The sequence below is a fragment of the Taudactylus pleione genome, unplaced genomic scaffold (assembly GCF_031769625.1).
Source record: "Taudactylus pleione unplaced genomic scaffold, aTauple2 ptg000173l, whole genome shotgun sequence".
Lineage (NCBI taxonomy): Eukaryota > Metazoa > Chordata > Amphibia > Anura > Myobatrachidae > Taudactylus > Taudactylus pleione.
Window position 1 is genome coordinate 6,138,774 of NW_028284575.1, and position 17,248 is coordinate 6,156,021.

Sequence of the window (17,248 nt, forward strand, 5' to 3'; positions counted from 1 at the left end):
ACACCCTGGACGCACTTAAATTAATATATAATCATTGGAAAAAAAAAAAACATCCACTGAGGACCCTATAGGGTGGGGATAGAGAAGTGTCAGGAGAACGAAGCTTATTGAATATGTTAAAGTGCCAAAGTTCTAAAGGAGGCTCTATACCCCATGGTTCAGTGTCCCCCAAATGGATGAAAGGGAAAAAGTCCTTACACCTAATACTAATAAGCAGAGCCGTAACTAGACTCTTTGGTGCCCTGTGCCAGAGAGAGCATTGGCGCCCCCCTCCATTTTTTAAATAGGGACATAAGATAGTGCACCTGAAAAGGGCCATGGTCTCATGGGGAAGGGCCAGGGAAGAGATAGGGGAGGCCAGGAGATGCTGGGGATAAATAGGGACATAAGAAAGTGCACCTGAGAGAGGGCCATGGCCTCCTGGGGAAGGGACAGGGAAGAGATGGGGAGGCCAGGAGATGCTGAGGATAAATAGGGATATAATATAGTGCACCTGAGAGAGGGCCATGGTCTCATGGGGAAGGGCCAGCGGAGAGATAGTGGAGGCCAGGAGATGCTGGGGATAAATAGGGACATAAGAAAGTGCACCTGAGAGAGGGCCATGGCCTCCTGGGGAAGGGCCAGGGAAGAGATGGGGAGGCCAGGAGATGCTGGGGATAAATAGGGATATAATATAGTGCACCTGAGAGAGGGCCATGGCCTCATGGGGAAGGGCCAGGGAAGAGATAGGAGAGGCCAGGAGATGCTGGGGATAAAAAAAGAGGAAGCTACAAGTGAGAATTATAATAACCAGGAAAACTGACAGGCCCAAACAGCGCCCCCTGACCTGTGGTGCCCTGTGCCACGACACTGGTCGCACCATCCTAGTTACGGCTCTGCTAATATGCTCTCCTGTAAGCCTGATTTCTTCAAAAAGTTGAAGCTTAATAGATCGTGGCCAAATAAACGAGGATTCCGGTCAAATGTTTTTCTCCTACATTCTATTCTCCTGTACTGGTAAATGATGACGTTGGGTACAGGACAGGTATACTGTGTCTGTTATACTGTGCTTACCTTCAATGACCTGATCAGCCTTTTTAAAAGCTTCCTCCGCATTCCCATGTACGATTTGTCTGTCAGGTTGAAAGAATGAGTTGTATTTGATGGCATCCTAAAAATGGATAATGCACAGTGTCCATTATGTTAGATGAGATAATAATATAAAAGAAAAGAAAAAAAAAAAAAAAGATATACAGGTACCTGCCCTCCACTAACCGGAACACTAGGTGGTGCTGTAACATAATGGTGCAGTTATACACGTTTCACATCTATCATCAAATCCTTCTGTACAGCTGTGTGCTTGTCTATTTCCTATTTCCACAAAGTAGCTCTGTGGGTGCCGGTATACCCCCCAATATCTGTTCTGCCACTATCCATGTCTATGCATACAAATATTCAGTCATATATGGGGCACCTCCAATCATTTTAAAAAGTTGGCTCCGTAGCTTTTAGACATCTGCCTACCTAGGGCATAACTTGCCCACTTTCCCTAAAGTTATGGAAGACTCCTGGCTGACCGTGAAGTGGGCGGGATGCGTGTGTCGCTGACGTCATTAATCACATCATCGCAGCCCCGGCCCCAGCATCAAAAAAACAAGTAATGACGGTAAACCTTAGCAGGAGGCGGGGCTACAATGATGCAATTCACATTACTCTGCCCCATCCTGCCCACACATAGCCGGAAATACGGGCAAAATCATCAATAGGGCAGAGTCTCGATGACACGTAATGTGGTGCTCCGCCCCTAACCCACCCACCTGCTTCCTCCTCTCCCGGGCTGAGATTTGCCAAAGTCGGCAAGTATAGCCTAAGGGAGCCACTTGCTGGGGGCGCCACTCGGACGCTTGTTTTATTACAGTCCAAAATTTCCCTGCAAGTACAAAATATTTTCACTGGTACCGTACTGTGCGCCATCTTATATGTAGTGTAGATGGGCAAGACTTACGCAGACTGCCATCAAAATTTAGGGTGTTAGCCTGGGGACGGGCATATTGTGAGGAGGGGCCCGTATACAGTCTCCGTTTGTTAGCATGGCAGCCAATTTCCCAGGTATTTCCCTACTGTGCATGCGTGAAACGCCAGGAAAATGGCCGCCGCACCATTTTGCTGGCTATTTGAACAACGCTACTACCATCAACACTGGACCCTGTAGAGGTAAGTATTGAATAAATGGGTTCAGTTGTAATTGGTCCAACTATGTTATGTCCATGGTCAATTCCCCTTAATGCAGCTTGTGTCTCTAAGCAGTTGCTTGAATGAGGTGATCCTGTTGCTACCAAGGCGGGTTTTGGATTCAATAAAAGTTCTATGGGGACAACCTTGCATAGAAAAATACCAAAACAAACACAGGATCAGTTAGTAACTAGAAAAACAGCTTCCTGAGAAAAGTAATTAGAAAAAACAATACACCAGGAACTGTGGGTGTTTTTGCATGTAAATTCAGAAACATCACATGTTGGCAGGTATAGCTATGGCAATTGAAATATAACCCAGACAATGATCTGCACAATTGAATTTGTAAATAGGCAGAAGAAAACCTTTAGTTTCACTGTCAGACAGGCTGGCACCAGCACACAGCTGGGGGTCTCCACCCTATTTGGGTGTGAAACTCACTACTAATAACACATTGCATTACAGTTTAAAAATGTTAGTAAGGGGTGATTTTATATATATATATATATATATATATTTATTAAATCCATCATAAATAGACTCACATGCACAAACACCGCACATTACTCACAGTTGCGCTGTTTCACTCTACAAATAAATGCACCACGCATATTAGCAACTTTGTGCAATATTCTCTTACACTTACACAAATTACATGAAAGGTTCCCTAATATTAAAGTGTAATATTTAAGGTTTACTCATTGAATTATTAATGTTGTGAAATAAAGATTATTTGATATCTAAGGTTTAGCACATGATAAGCCAACCATGTTTGGTAGCGTACTGATCTACTCTGTCTCAACAGCTTTCCGGTGTCATTGGTGAGAAGATCGCAACATGCATTCTCAACTTATGGACTGTAGAGAGTTAAAACACCAAAATGTACTTTGTAATGTTAGCAGTTGCATGCAGGGGGAATAAGGAGACAAAAGGCTGTCTGAGGCTGATCTGTGTCCATGTGAATCAACCTGTTAAATATCCTGTAACAGATGCACCCGCACTGGGAACCAATGAAACCATGCCAAACTTTTCTATTGTATTGCTTATCCCTGTAAGGGTATAAATGTGCTTACAGACTCCAATCTGGAGTCTTCATGCTGATACTGTTGATGGAGGTTTCTTATGGATGCCGGTAACTGGTCCCAGTGCGCGTGCGTGTATATAACTGTACCTTGGGTCTGTATAATTTCTTTGCGCTAAATTGTCTTTAGATCACAGTGTGTAACCTACTGTTTTTATGTTGAATAATATACTTTGTTCTTTGGAAACACATTTTCAAGGTCTGAAGGCTTTTTATTTTACTGTATGACTGCGTACGCAAATAGCGTCAATTTTAGAAGGTATAGGCAGGACTTAGAAGGTATAGGAAGGATTGTACCAGAGGTTTAGAACCTTTATAACAGTACATTCTATAAAATGATAGCTAATATATGATTGGTTACTAGGGACAACTTTTAGAAGGTTTGATAAATCTCCTCCCAAGTCATGTGGCACAACTGGGTGGAGCCTGACAATCGCAACTGGATGAAATTAGATTAAAATGAAATGGATTAAATAAAATTGAGAGACTAAGTGTAGACCACCTTGTCTGCTGGCAAAACCTTAAAGCTGATCATCTACGTATTCCCTGCGTTACAGCACAGTACCTCCACACTCAGGATGAGCGGCGTCAGATCCTGATAGCCTATCTTCACTGTTTTCACTGCTCTTCTAGCATGTTCCGGAGTGTCTGCTACCACCGCACAGATTATTTGTCCCACACACACCACCTGCAAAATAAGTGCGCAATACGATAAGGATTCTATTCCAATCATAGCATGTTACCACTTTCTAACCTAAATCTTAGAACACCTACCCACTTATGGCCATTTTTTATTGTTGGTAAAAAAACATATAAGATGTTTATTAATGTTTAAAAGGTTATTGTAGTGTTCCCTATAAGCTTACCCATGGGAAATACAATAAATAGAACGAGTAGCGTACAGAAAGCAACAACTACATAACGCAAGTAAAAATGCAGAATGACTAAAGCTGGGTACTTGCTTGCCAATGTGTGTACCCAGCAATGCCACGTCCGACCGCACAATACATCGGGTGGTCGGTACACTCTGCACGATGCGGTGACCGGGATGCGGTCAATATGGATTTCAGCGGTCAGAATGCTGGCGCCGGAATCCTGACCGCCGGAATCCCGAAGGTATGTAGCAGGGTTAGGGGGAGGGTTAGCGTTAGGGTTTGGGATTAGTCACTAGGGAGAGGATTAAGTTTAGGCACTAAGGGGGGAGGATTAGGGTGCGGGGATGGGGAGGTTAGGTTTAGGCACTAAGGGGGGAGGGTTAGGGTACGGGGATGGGGAGGTTAGGTTTAAGCACTAAGGGGGGAGGATTAGGGTGCGGGGATGGGGAGGTTAGGTTTAGGCGCTAAGGGGGAGGGTGTGGGGATGGGGAGGTTAGATTTAGGCACTAAGGGGGGATGTTTAGGGTGCGGGGATGGGGAGGTCAGGTTTAGGCACTAAGGGGGGAGGTTTAGGGTGCGGGGATGGGGAGGTTAGGTTTAGGCACTAATGGGGGAGGTTTAGGGTGTGGGGATGGGGAGGTTAGGTTTAGGCACTAATGGGGGAGGTTTAGGGTGCGGGGATGGGGAGGTTAGGTTTAGGCACTAAGGGGGGAGGTTTAGGGTGTGGGGATGGGAAGGTTAGGTTTAGGCACTAAGGGGGGAAGTTTAGGGTGTGGGGATGGGGAGGTTCGCTTTAGGCACTAAGGGGAGAGGTTTAGGGTGTGGGGATGAGGAGGTTAAGTTTAGGCACTAAGGGGGGAAGTTTAGGGTGCGGGGATGGGGAGGTTAAGTTTAGGCACTAAGGGAGGAGGTTTAGGGTGCGGGGATGGGGAGGTTAAGTTTAGGCACTAAGGGGGGAAGTTTAGGGTGCGGGGATGGGAAGGTTAGGTTTAGGCACTAATGGGGGAGGTTTAGAGTGCGGGGATGGGGAGGTTAGGTTTAGGCACTAAGGGGTGAGGATTAGGGTGCAGAGATGGGGAAGTTAGGTTTAGGCACTAATGGGGGAGGTTTAGGGTGCGGGGATGAGAAGGTTAGGTTTAGGCACTAAGGGGGGAGGTTTAGGGTGTGGGGATGGGAAGGTTAGGTTTAGGCACTAAGGGGGGAAGTTTAGGGTGTGGGGATGGGGAGGTTAGCTTTAGGCACTAAGGGGAGAGGTTTAGGGTGTGGGGATGAGGAGGTTAAGTTTAGGCACTAAGGGGGGAAGTTTAGGGTGCGGGGATGGGGAGGTTAAGTTTAGGCACTAAGGGGGGAGGTTTAGGGTGCGGGGATGGGGAGATTAAGTTTAGGCACTAAGGGGGGAAGTTCAGGGTGCGGGGATGGGGAAGTTAGGTTTAGGCACTAATGGGGGAGGTTTAGAGTGCGGGGATGGGGAGGTTAGGTTTAGGCACTAAGGGGTGAGGATTAGGGTGCAGGGATGGGGAAGTTAGGTTTAGGCACTAATGGGGGAGGTTTAGGGTGCGGGGATGGGAAGGTTAGGTTTAGGCACTAAGGGGGGAGGTTTAGGGTGCGGGGATGGGAAGGTTAGGCTTAGGCACTAAGGGGGGAGGGTTAGGGTGCGGGGATGGGGAGGTCAGGTTTAGGCACTAAGGGGGGAGGTTTAGGGTGCGGGGATGGGGAGGTTAGGTTTAGGCACTAAGGGGGGAGGTTTAGGGTGTGGGGATGGGAAGGTTAGGTTTAGGCACTAAGGGGGGAGGTTTAGGGTGCGGGGATGGGGAGGTTAAGTTTAGGCACTAAGGGGGGAAGTTTAGGGTGCGGGGATGGGAAGGTTAGGTTTAGGCACTAATGGGGGAGGTTTAGAGTGCGGGGATGGGGAGGTTAGGTTTAGGCACTAAGGGGTGAGGATTAGGGTGCAGGGATGGGGAAGTTAGGTTTAGGCACTAATGGGGGAGGTTTAGGGTGCGGGGATGGGAAGGTTAGGTTTAGGCACTAAGGGGGGAGGTTTAGGGTGCGGGGATGGGAAGGTTAGGTTTAGGCACTAAGGGGGGAGGGTTAGGGTGCGGGGAGGGGGAGGTCCGGTTTAGGCACTAAGGGGGGAGGTTTAGGGTGCGGGGATGGGGAGGTTAGGTTTAGGCACTAAGGGGGGAGGTTTAGGGTGCAGGGATGGGGAGGTTAGGTATAGGCACTAAGGGAGAAGGTTTAGGGTGCGGGGATGGGAAGGTTAGGTTTAGGCACTAAGGGGTGAGGATTAGGGTGAAGGGATGGGGAGGTTAGGTTTAGGCACTAAGGGGGGAGGTTTAGGGTGCGGGGATGGGGAGGTTAGGTTTAGGCACTAAGGGGGGAGGGTCAGAGTGTGGGGATGGGGAGGTTAGGTTTAGGCACTAAGGGGGGAGGTTTAGGGTGCGGGGATGGGGAGGTTAGGTTTAGGCACTAAGGGAGGAGGTTTAGGGTGCAGGGATGGGAAGGTTAGGTTTAGGCACTAATGGGGGAGGTTTAGGGTGCGTGGATGGGGAGGTTAGGTTTAGGCACTAAGGGAGGAGGTTTAGGGTGCAGGGATGGGGAGGTTAGGTTTAGGCACTAAGGGGGGAGGTTTAGGGTGCGGGGATGGGGAGGTCAGGTTTAGGCACTAAGGGGGGAGGTTTAGGGTGCGGGGATGGGAAGGTTAGGTTTAGGCACTAATGGGGGAGGTTTAGGGTGCGGGGATGGGGAGGTTAGGTTTAGGCACTAATGGGGGAGGTTTAGGGTGCGGGGATGGGCAGGTTAGGTTTAAGCACTAATGGGGGAGGTTTAGGGTGCAGTGATGGGGAGGTTAGGTTTAGGCACTAATGGAGGAGGTTTAGAGTGCAGGGATGGGAAGGTTAGGTTTAGGCACTAATGGGGGAGGTTTAGGGTGCGGGGATGGGGAGGTTAGGTTTAGGCACTAAGAGAGGAGGTTTAGGGTGCGGGGATGGGGAGGTTAGGTTTAGGCACTAAGGGGGGAGGTTTAGGGTGCGGGGATGGGGAGGTCAGGTTTAAGCTCTAAGGGGGGAGGTTTAGGGGGCAGAGATGGGAAGGTTAGGTTTAGGCACTAAGGGGGAGGTTTAGGGCGCGGGGAAGGGGAGGTTAGGTTTAGGCACTAAGGGAGGCAGTTTAGGGTGCAGGGATGGGAAGGTTAGGTTTAAGCACTAATGGGGGAAGTTTAGGGTGCCCGGGATGGGGAGGTTAGGTTTAGGCACTAGGGGGGGAAGTTTAGAGTGCGGGGATGGGGAGGTCAGGTTTAGGCACTAAGGGGGGAGGTTTAGGGTGCGGGGATGGAAAGGTTAGGTTTAGGCACTAAGGGGGAGGTTTAGGGTGTGGGGAAGGGGAGGTTAGGTTTATGCACTAAGGGAGGCAGTTTAGGGTGCAGGGATGCGAAGGTTAGGTTTAGGCGCTAATGGGGGAGGATTAGGGTGCGGGGATGGGGAGGTTAGGTTTAGGCGCTAAGGGGGAGGGTGTGGGGATGGGGAGGTTAGATTTAGGCACTAAGGGGGGATGTTTAGGGTGCGGGGATGGGGAGGTCAGGTTTAGGCACTAAGGGGGGAGGTTTAGGGTGCGGGGATGGGGAGGTTAGGTTTAGGCACTAATGGGGGAGGTTTAGGGTGTGGGGATGGGGAGGTTAGGTTTAGGCACTAATGGGGGAGGTTTAGGGTGCGGGGATGGGGAGGTTAGGTTTAGGCACTAAGGGGGGAGGTTTAGGGTGTGGGGATGGGAAGGTTAGGTTTAGGCACTAAGGGGGGAAGTTTAGGGTGTGGGGATGGGGAGGTTAGATTTAGGCACTAAGGGGAGAGGTTTAGGGTGTGGGGATGAGGAGGTTAAGTTTAGGCACTAAGGAGGGAAGTTTAGGGTGCGGGGATGGGGAGGTTAAGTTTAGGCACTAAGGGGGGAGGTTTAGGGTGCGGGGATGGGGAGGTTAAGTTTAGGCACTAAGGGGGGAAATTTAGGGTGCGGGGATGGGAAGGTTAGGTTTAGGCACTAATGGGGGAGGTTTAGAGTGCGGGGATGGGGAGGTTAGGTTTAGGCACTAAGGGGTGAGGATTAGGGTGCAGAGATGGGGAAGTTAGGTTTAGGCACTAATGGGGGAGGTTTAGGGTGCGTGGATGGGAAGGTTAGGTTTAGGCACTAAGGGGGGAGGTTTAGGGTGTGGGGATGGGAAGGTTAGGTTTAGGCACTAAGGGGGGAAGTTTAGGGTGTGGGGATGGGGAGGTTAGCTTTAGGCACTAAGGGGAGAGGTTTAGGGTGTGGGGATGAGGAGGTTAAGTTTAGGCACTAAGGGGGGAAGTTTAGGGTGCGGGGATGGGGAGGTTAAGTTTAGGCACTAAGGGGGGAGGTTTAGGGTGCGGGGATGGGGAGGTTAAGTTTAGGCACTAAGGGGGGAAGTTTAGGGTGCGGGGATGGGAAGGTTAGGTTTAGGCACTAATGGGGGAGGTTTAGAGTGCGGGGATGGGGAGGTTAGGTTTAAGCACTAAGGGGTGAGGATTAGGGTGCAGGGATGGGGAAGTTAGGTTTAGGCACTAATGGGGGAGGTTTAGGGTGCGGGGATGGGAAGGTTAGGTTTAGGCACTAAGGGGGGAGGGTTAGGGTGCGGGGATGGGGAGGTCAGGTTTAGGCACTAAGGGGGGAGGTTTAGGGTGCGGGGATGGGGAGGTTAGGTTTAAGCACTAAGGGGGGAGGTTTAGGGTGCAGGGATGGGGAGGTTAGGTATAGGCACTAAGGGAGAAGGTTTAGGGTGCGGGGATGGGAAGGTTAGGTTTAGGCCCTAAGGGGGGAGGTTTAGAGTGCGGGGATGGAGAGGTTAGGTTTAGGCACTAAGGGGTGAGGATTAGGGTGAAGGGATGGGGAGGTTAGGTTTAGGCACAAATGTGGGAGGTTTAGGGTGCGGGGATGGGAAGGTTAGGTTTAGGCACTAAAGGGGGAGGTTTAGGGTGCGGGGATGGGAAGGTTAGGTTTAGGCACTAAGGGGGAGGGTTAGGGTGCGGGGATGGGGAGGTAAGGTTTAGACACTAAGGGGGGAGGGTTAGGGTGCGGGGATGGGAAGGTTAGGTTTAGGCACTAAGGGGGGAGGGTTAGGGTGCGGGGATGGGGAGGTTAGGTTTAGGCACTAATGGGGGAGGTTTAGGGTGTGGGGATGGGGAGGTCAGGTTTAGGCACTAAGGGAGGAGGTTTAGGGTGCTGGGATGGGAAGGTTAGGTTTAGGCACTAAGGGGGGAGGGTTAGAGTGCGGGGATGTGGAGGTTAGGTTTAGGCACTAAGGGGGGAGGGTTAGAGTGCGGGGATGGGGAGGTTAGGTTTAGGCACTAAGGGCGGAGGTTTAGGGTGCGGGGATGTGGAGGTTAGGTTTAGGCACTAAGGGAGGAGGTTTAGGGTGCAGGGATGGGAAGGTTAGGTTTAGGCACTAATGGGGGAGGTTTAGGGTGCGGGGATGGGGAGGTTAGGTTTAGGCACTAAGGGAGGAGGTTTAGGGTGCAGGGATGGGGAGGTTAGGATTAGGCACTAAGGGGGGAGGTTTAGGGTGCGGGGAAGGGGAGGTTAGGTTTAGGCACTAAGGGGGGAGGTTTAGGGTGCGGGGATGGGAAGGTTAGGTTTAGGCACTAATGAGGGAGGTTTAGGGTGCGGGGATGGGGAGGTTAGGTTTAGGCACTAATGGGGGAGGTTTAGGGTGCGGGGACGGGCAGGTTAGGTTTAGGCACTAATGGGGGAGGTTTAGGGTGCAGTGATGGGGAGGTTAGGTTTAGGCACTAATGGAGGAGGTTTAGAGTGCAGGGATGGGAAGGTTAGGTTTAGGCACTAATGGGGGAGGTTTAGGGTGCGGGGATGGGGAGGTTATGTTTAGGCACTAAGAGAGGAGGTTTAGGGTGCGGGGATGGGGAGGTTAGGTTTAGGCACTAAGGGGGGAGGTTTAGGGTGTGGGGATGGGAAGGTCAGGTTTAAGCACTAAGGGAGGCGGTTTAGGGTGCAGGGATGGGAAGGTTAGGTTTAGGCACTAATGGGGGAAGTTTAGGGTGCCCGGGATGGGGAGGTTAGGTTTAGGCACTAGGGGGGGAAGTTTAGAGTGCGGGGATGGGGAGGTCAGGTTTAGGCACTAAGGGGGGAGGTTTAGGGTGCGGGGATGGAAAGGTTAGGTTTAGGCACTAAGGGGGAGGTTTAGGGTGTGGGGAAGGGGAGGTTAGGTTTATGCACTAAGGGAGGCAGTTTAGGGTGCAGGGATGCGAAGGTTAGGTTTAGGCGCTAAAGGGGTAGGTTTAGGGTGCGGTGATGGGGAGGTTAGGTTTAGGCACTAAGGGAGGAGGTTTAGGGTGCGGGGATGGGGAGGTTAGGTATAGGCACTAATGGGGGAAGATTAGGGTGTGGGGATGGGGAGGTTAGCTTTAGGCACTAAGGGGAGAGGTTTAGGGTGCGGGGATGGGAAGGTTAGGTTTAGGCACTAATGGGGGAGGTTTAGAGTGCGGGGATGGGGAGGTTAGGTTTAGGCACTAAGGGGTGAGGATTAGGGTGCAGGGATGGGGAGGTTAGGTTTAGGCACTAATGGGGGAGGTTTAGGGTGCGGGGATGGGAAGGTTAGGTTTAGGCACTAAGGGGGGAGGTTTAGGGTGCGGGGATGGGAAGGTTAGGTTTAGGCACTAAGGGGGGAGCGTTAGGGTGCGGGGATGGGGAGGTTAGGTTTAGGCACTAAGGGGGGAGGTTTAGGGCGCGGGGATGGGGAGGTTAGGTTTAGGCACTAAGGGGGGAGGTTTAGGGTGCGGGGATGGGGAGGTTAGGTTTAGGCACTAAGAGGTAAGGATTAGGGTGTGGGGATGGGGTGGTTAGGTTTAGGCACTAAGGGGGGATGTTTAGGGTTTGGGGATGGGGAGGTTAGGTTTAGGCACTAATGGGGGAGGTTTAGGGTGCGGGATGGGGAGGTTAGGTTTAGGCACTAAGGGAGGAGGTTTAGCGTGCGGGGATGGGGAGGTCAGGTTTAGGCACAAAGGGGGGAGGTTTAGGCACTAATGGGGGAGGTTTAGGGTGCGGGGATGGGAAGGTTAGGTTTAGGCACTAAGGGAGGAGGTTTAGGGTGCAGGGATGGGAAGGTTAGGTTTAGGCACTAATGGGGGAGGTTTAGGGTGCGGGGATGGGGAGGTTAGGTTTAGGCACTAAGGGAGGAGGTTTAGGGTGCAAGGATGGGGAGGTAAGGTTTAGGCACTAAGGGGAGAAGTTTAGGGTGCGGGGATGGGAAGGTTAGGTTTAGGCACTAAGGGGGGAGGTTTAGGGTGCGGGGATGGGGAGGTCAGGTTTAAGCACTAAGGGGGGAGGTTTAGGGTGCGGGGATGGGGAGGTTAGGTTTAGGCACTAAGGGGGGAGGTTTACAGTGCAGGGATGGGGAGGTCAGGTTTAGGCACTAAGGGGGGAGGTTTAGGGTGCGGGGATGGGAAGGTTAGGTTTAGGCACTAAGGGGGAGGTTTAGGGTGCAGGGATGGGAAGGTTAGGTTAGGCACTAAGGGGGAGGTTTAGGGTGCGGGGAAGGGGAGGTTAGGTTTATGCACTAAGGGAGGAGGTTTAGGGAGCAGGGATGGGAAGGTTAAGTTTAGGCACTAATGGGGGAGGTTTAGGGTGCGGGGATGGGGAGGTTAGGTTTAGGCTCTAAGGGAGGAGGTTTAGGGTGCGGGGATGGGGAGGTTAGGTTTAGGCACTAAGGGGGGAGGTTTAGGGTGCGAGGATGGGGAGGTCAGGTTTAGGCACTAAGGGGGGAAGTTTAGGGTGCGGGGATGGGAAGGTTAGGTTTAGGGTGCGGGGAAGGGGAGGTTAGGTTTAGGCACTAAGGGAGGCGGTTTAGGGTGCAGGGATGGGAAGGTTAGGTTTAGGCACTAATGGGGGAGGTTTAGGGTGCGGGGATGGGGAGGTTAGGTTTAGGCACTAATGGGGGAGGTTTAGAGTGCGGGGATGGGGAAGTTAGGTATAGGCACTAATGGGGGAGGTTTAGGGTGCGGGGATGGGGAGGTTAGGTTTAGGCACTAAGGGGTGAGGATTAGGGTGTGGGGATGGGGTGGTTAGGTTTAGGCACTAAGGGGGGAGGTTTAGGGTTTGGGGATGGGGAGGTTATATTTAGGCACTAAGGGGGAGGTTTAAGGTGCGGGGAAGGGGAGGTTAGGTTTATGCACTAAGGGAGGCGGTTTAGGGTGCAGGGATGCGAAGGTTAGGTTTAGGCACTAATGGGGGAGGTTTAGGGTGCGGGGATGGGGAGGTTAGGTTTAGGCACTAAGGGGTGAGGATTAGGGTTTGGGGATGGGGAGGTTAGCTTTAGGCACTAAGGGGGGAGGTTTAGGGTTTGGGGATGGGGAGGTTAGGTTTAGGCACTAAGGGGGAGGTTTAGGGTGCAGGGAAGGGGAGGTTAGGTTTAAGCACTAAGGGAGGCGGTTTAGGGTGCAGGGATACGAAGGTTAGGTTTAGGCACTAATGGGGGAGGTTTAGGGTGCGGGGATGGGGAGGTTAGGTTTAGGCTCCCCCCGGGAGCGAGCACGGTCGGGTATAGTGGGTACACACTGGCCGATGTGGACAATATGTCGTGGGATCGGGTGACATATCGTCTAGCATGCACCCTACTTAACACTGGAAACAATGCTTTCTAGTGCGATATACAAATATTTTAAATAAATGTCTTTGGGCAAGTTACCCGAGTAGCTGAGGTTATATTCAGTACTCATTTAACTGATTTGAATTGTAAATATTATCATATCTTTATCAACTAATACAGAATCAGGTTAATAACTGAAAGAATGTATATAATCATCTACTAAGGTCTGTCCTGTCTCCTACATGTATGCGCAGTGAGAGCCACAGCACGTGCTGCCCCTCCAACAGCTCCCACTGCTAGGGAGACGCTAACAAGAGACAAGTTCCCAGCGGGAGGCAAGTATGCTGCCGCGCGAGGGAGGGGGTGGGACAGGTAGTGCTGTGGGGCAGGGGAGCTGGCTGAGAGGGACTGACTGGTAAAGAGCGGGGGGCGGGAAAGAGTGGAGCAGTCGGAAGAGGTTAGGTTTAGGCACTAAGGGAGGCGGTTTAGGGTGCAGGGATGGGAAGGTTAGGTTTAGGCACTAATGGGGGAGGTTTAGGGTGCGGGGATGGGGAGGTTAGGTTTAGGCACTAATGGGGGAGGTTTAGAGTGCGGGGATGGGGAAGTTAGGTATAGGCACTAATGGGGGAGGTTTAGGGTGCGGGGATGGGGAGGTTAGGTTTAGGCACTAAGGGGTGAGGATTAGGGTGTGGGGATGGGGTGGTTAGGTTTAGGCACTAAGGGGGGAGGTTTAGGGTTTGGGGATGGGGAGGTTAGGTTTAGGCACTAAGGGGGAGGTTTAAGGTGCGGGGAAGGGGAGGTTAGGTTTATGCACTAAGGGAGGCGGTTTAGGGTGCAGGGATGCGAAGGTTAGGTTTAGGCACTAATGGGGGAGGTTTAGGGTGCGGGGATGGGGAGGTTAGGTTTAGGCACTAAGGGGTGAGGATTAGGGTGTGGGGATGGGGAGGTTAGGTTTAGGCACTAAGGGGGGAGGTTTAGGGTTTGGGGATGGGGAGGTTAGGTTTAGGCACTAAGGGGGAGGTTTAGGGTGCGGGGAAGGGGAGGTTAGGTTTAAGCACTAAGGGAGGCGGTTTAGGGTGCAGGGATACGAAGGTTAGGTTTAGGCACTAATGGGGGAGGTTTAGGGTGCGGGGATGGGGAGGTTAGGTTTAGGCACTAAGGGAGGAGGTTTAGGGTGCAGGGATGGGGAGGTTCGGTTTAGGCACTAAGGGGTGAGGATTAGGGTGTGGGGATGGGGAGGTTAGGTTTAGGCACTAAGGGGGGAGGTTTAGGGTGCAGGGATGGGGAGGTTAGGTTTAGGCACTAAGGGGGAGGTTTAGGGTGTGGGGAAGGGGAGGTTAGGTTTATGCACTAAGGGAGGCGGGTTAGGGTGCAGGGATGCGAAGGTTAGGTTTAGACACTAATGGGGGAGGTTTAGGGTGTGGGGATGGGGAGGTCAGGTTTAGGCACTAAGGGAGGAGGTTTAGGGTGCTGGGATGGGAAGGTTAGGTTTAGGCACTAAGGGGGGAGGGTTAGAGTGCGGGGATGTGGAGGTTAGGTTTAGGCACTAAGGGGGGAGGGTTAGAGTGCGGGGATGGGGAGGTTAGGTTTAGGCACTAAGGGCGGAGGTTTAGGGTGCGGGGATGTGGAGGTTAGGTTTAGGCACTAATTGAGGAGGTTTAGGGTGCAGGGATGGGAAGGTTAGGTTTAGGCACTAATGGGGGAGGTTTAGGGTGCGGGGATGGGGAGGTTAGGTTTAGGCACTAAGGGAGGAGGTTTAGGGTGCAGGGATGGGGAGGTTAGGATTAGGCACTAAGGGGGGAGGTTTAGGGTGCGGGGAAGGGGAGGTTAGGTTTAGGCACTAAGGGGGGAGGTTTAGGGTGCGGGGATGGGAAGGTTAGGTTTAGGCACTAATGAGGGAGGTTTAGGGTGCGGGGATGGGGAGGTTAGGTTTAGGCACTAATGGGGGAGGTTTAGGGTGCGGGGACGGGCAGGTTAGGTTTAGGCACTAATGGGGGAGGTTTAGGGTGCAGTGATGGGGAGGTTAGGTTTAGGCACTAATGGAGGAGGTTTAGAGTGCAGGGATGGGAAGGTTAGGTTTAGGCACTAATGGGGGAGGTTTAGGGTGCGGGGATGGGGAGGTTATGTTTAGGCACTAAGAGAGGAGGTTTAGGGTGCGGGGATGGGGAGGTTAGGTTTAGGCACTAAGGGGGAGGTTTAGGGTGTGGGGATGGGAAGGTCAGGTTTAAGCACTAAGGGAGGCGGTTTAGGGTGCAGGGATGGGAAGGTTAGGTTTAGGCACTAATGGGGGAAGTTTAGGGTGCCCGGGATGGGGAGGTTAGGTTTAGGCACTAGGGGGGGAAGTTTAGAGTGCGGGGATGGGGAGGTCAGGTTTAGGCACTAAGGGGGGAGGTTTAGGGTGCGGGGATGGAAAGGTTAGGTTTAGGCACTAAGGGGGAGGTTTAGGGTGTGGGGAAGGGGAGGTTAGGTTTATGCACTAAGGGAGGCAGTTTAGGGTGCAGGGATGCGAAGGTTAGGTTTAGGCGCTAAAGGGGTAGGTTTAGGGTGCGGTGATGGGGAGGTTAGGTTTAGGCACTAAGGGAGGAGGTTTAGGGTGCGGGGATGGGGAGGTTAGGTATAGGCACTAATGGGGGAAGATTAGGGTGTGGGGATGGGGAGGTTAGCTTTAGGCACTAAGGGGAGAGGTTTAGGGTGCGGGGATGGGAAGGTTAGGTTTAGGCACTAATGGGGGAGGTTTAGAGTGCGGGGATGGGGAGGTTAGGTTTAGGCACTAAGGGGTGAGGATTAGGGTGCAGGGATGGGGAGGTTAGGTTTAGGCACTAATGGGGGAGGTTTAGGGTGCGGGGATGGGAAGGTTAGGTTTAAGCACTAAGGGGGGAGGTTTAGGGTGCGGGGATGGGAAGGTTAGGTTTAGGCACTAAGGGGGGAGCGTTAGGGTGCGGGGATGGGGAGGTTAGGTTTAGGCACTAAGGGGGGAGGTTTAGGGTGCGGGGATGGGGAGGTTAGGTTTAGGCACTAAGGGGGGAGGTTTAGGGTGCGGGGATGGGGAGGTTAGGTTTAGGCACTAAGAGGTAAGGATTAGGGTGTGGGGATGGGGTGGTTAGGTTTAGGCACTAAGGGGGGATGTTTAGGGTTTGGGGATGGGGAGGTTAGGTTTAGGCACTAATGGGGGAGGTTTAGGGTGCGGGATGGGGAGGTTAGGTTTAGGCACTAAGGGAGGAGGTTTAGCGTGCGGGGATGGGGAGGTCAGGTTTAGGCACAAAGGGGGGAGGTTTAGGCACTAATGGGGGAGGTTTAGGGTGCGGGGATGGGAAGGTTAGGTTTAGGCACTAAGGGAGGAGGTTTAGGGTGCAGGGATGGGAAGGTTAGGTTTAGGCACTAATGGGGGAGGTTTAGGGTGCGGGGATGGGGAGGTTAGGTTTAGGCACTAAGGGAGGAGGTTTAGGGTGCAAGGATGGGGAGGTAAGGTTTAGGCACTAAGGGGAGAAGTTTAGGGTGCGGGGATGGGAAGGTTAGGTTTAGGCACTAAGGGGGGAGGTTTAGGGTGCGGGGATGGGGAGGTCAGGTTTAAGCACTAAGGGGGGAGGTTTAGGGTGCGGGGATGGGGAGGTTAGGTTTAGGCACTAAGGGGGGAGGTTTACAGTGCAGGGATGGGGAGGTCAGGTTTAGGCACTAAGGGGGGAGGTTTAGGGTGCGGGGATGGGAAGGTTAGGTTTAGGCACTAAGGGGGAGGTTTAGGGTGCAGGGATGGGAAGGTTAGGTTAGGCACTAAGGGGGAGGTTTAGGGTGCGGGGAAGGGGAGGTTAGGTTTATGCACTAAGGGAGGAGGTTTAGGGAGCAGGGATGGGAAGGTTAAGTTTAGGCACTAATGGGGGAGGTTTAGGGTGCGGGGATGGGGAGGTTAGGTTTAGGCTCTAAGGGAGGAGGTTTAGGGTGCGGGGATGGGGAGGTTAGGTTTAGGCACTAAGGGGGGAGGTTTAGGGTGCGAGGATGGGGAGGTCAGGTTTAGGCACTAAGGGGGGAAGTTTAGGGTGCGGGGATGGGAAGGTTAGGTTTAGGGTGCGGGGAAGGGGAGGTTAGGTTTAGGCACTAAGGGAGGCGGTTTAGGGTGCAGGGATGGGAAGGTTAGGTTTAGGCACTAATGGGGGAGGTTTAGGGTGCGGGGATGGGGAGGTTAGGTTTAGGCACTAATGGGGGAGGTTTAGAGTGCGGGGATGGGGAAGTTAGGTATAGGCACTAATGGGGGAGGTTTAGGGTGCGGGGATGGGGAGGTTAGGTTTAGGCACTAAGGGGTGAGGATTAGGGTGTGGGGATGGGGTGGTTAGGTTTAGGCACTAAGGGGGGAGGTTTAGGGTTTGGGGATGGGGAGGTTATATTTAGGCACTAAGGGGGAGGTTTAAGGTGCGGGGAAGGGGAGGTTAGGTTTATGCACTAAGGGAGGCGGTTTAGGGTGCAGGGATGCGAAGGTTAGGTTTAGGCACT

The 17,248-nt window shown here is 52.4% G+C and overlaps 1 protein-coding gene across 2 annotated transcripts in view; it reads right to left on the reverse strand.

Moving 5' to 3' along the window:
* The window catches only part of LOC148521209 (aldehyde oxidase 1-like), a 90,260-nt gene that overhangs the window by 42,961 nt on the left and 30,051 nt on the right, over positions 1 to 17,248 (reverse strand). For both annotated transcript variants that reach the window (XM_088475560.1, XM_088475559.1), the window contains exons 15-16: positions 3,858 to 3,980; positions 1,054 to 1,150 (exon numbers count right to left, since the gene is read on the reverse strand). In XM_088475560.1, coding sequence (XP_088331686.1) covers positions 1,054 to 1,150; positions 3,858 to 3,980 — 220 coding nt within the window. The remainder of the gene's footprint in view (positions 1 to 1,053; positions 1,151 to 3,857; positions 3,981 to 17,248) is intronic.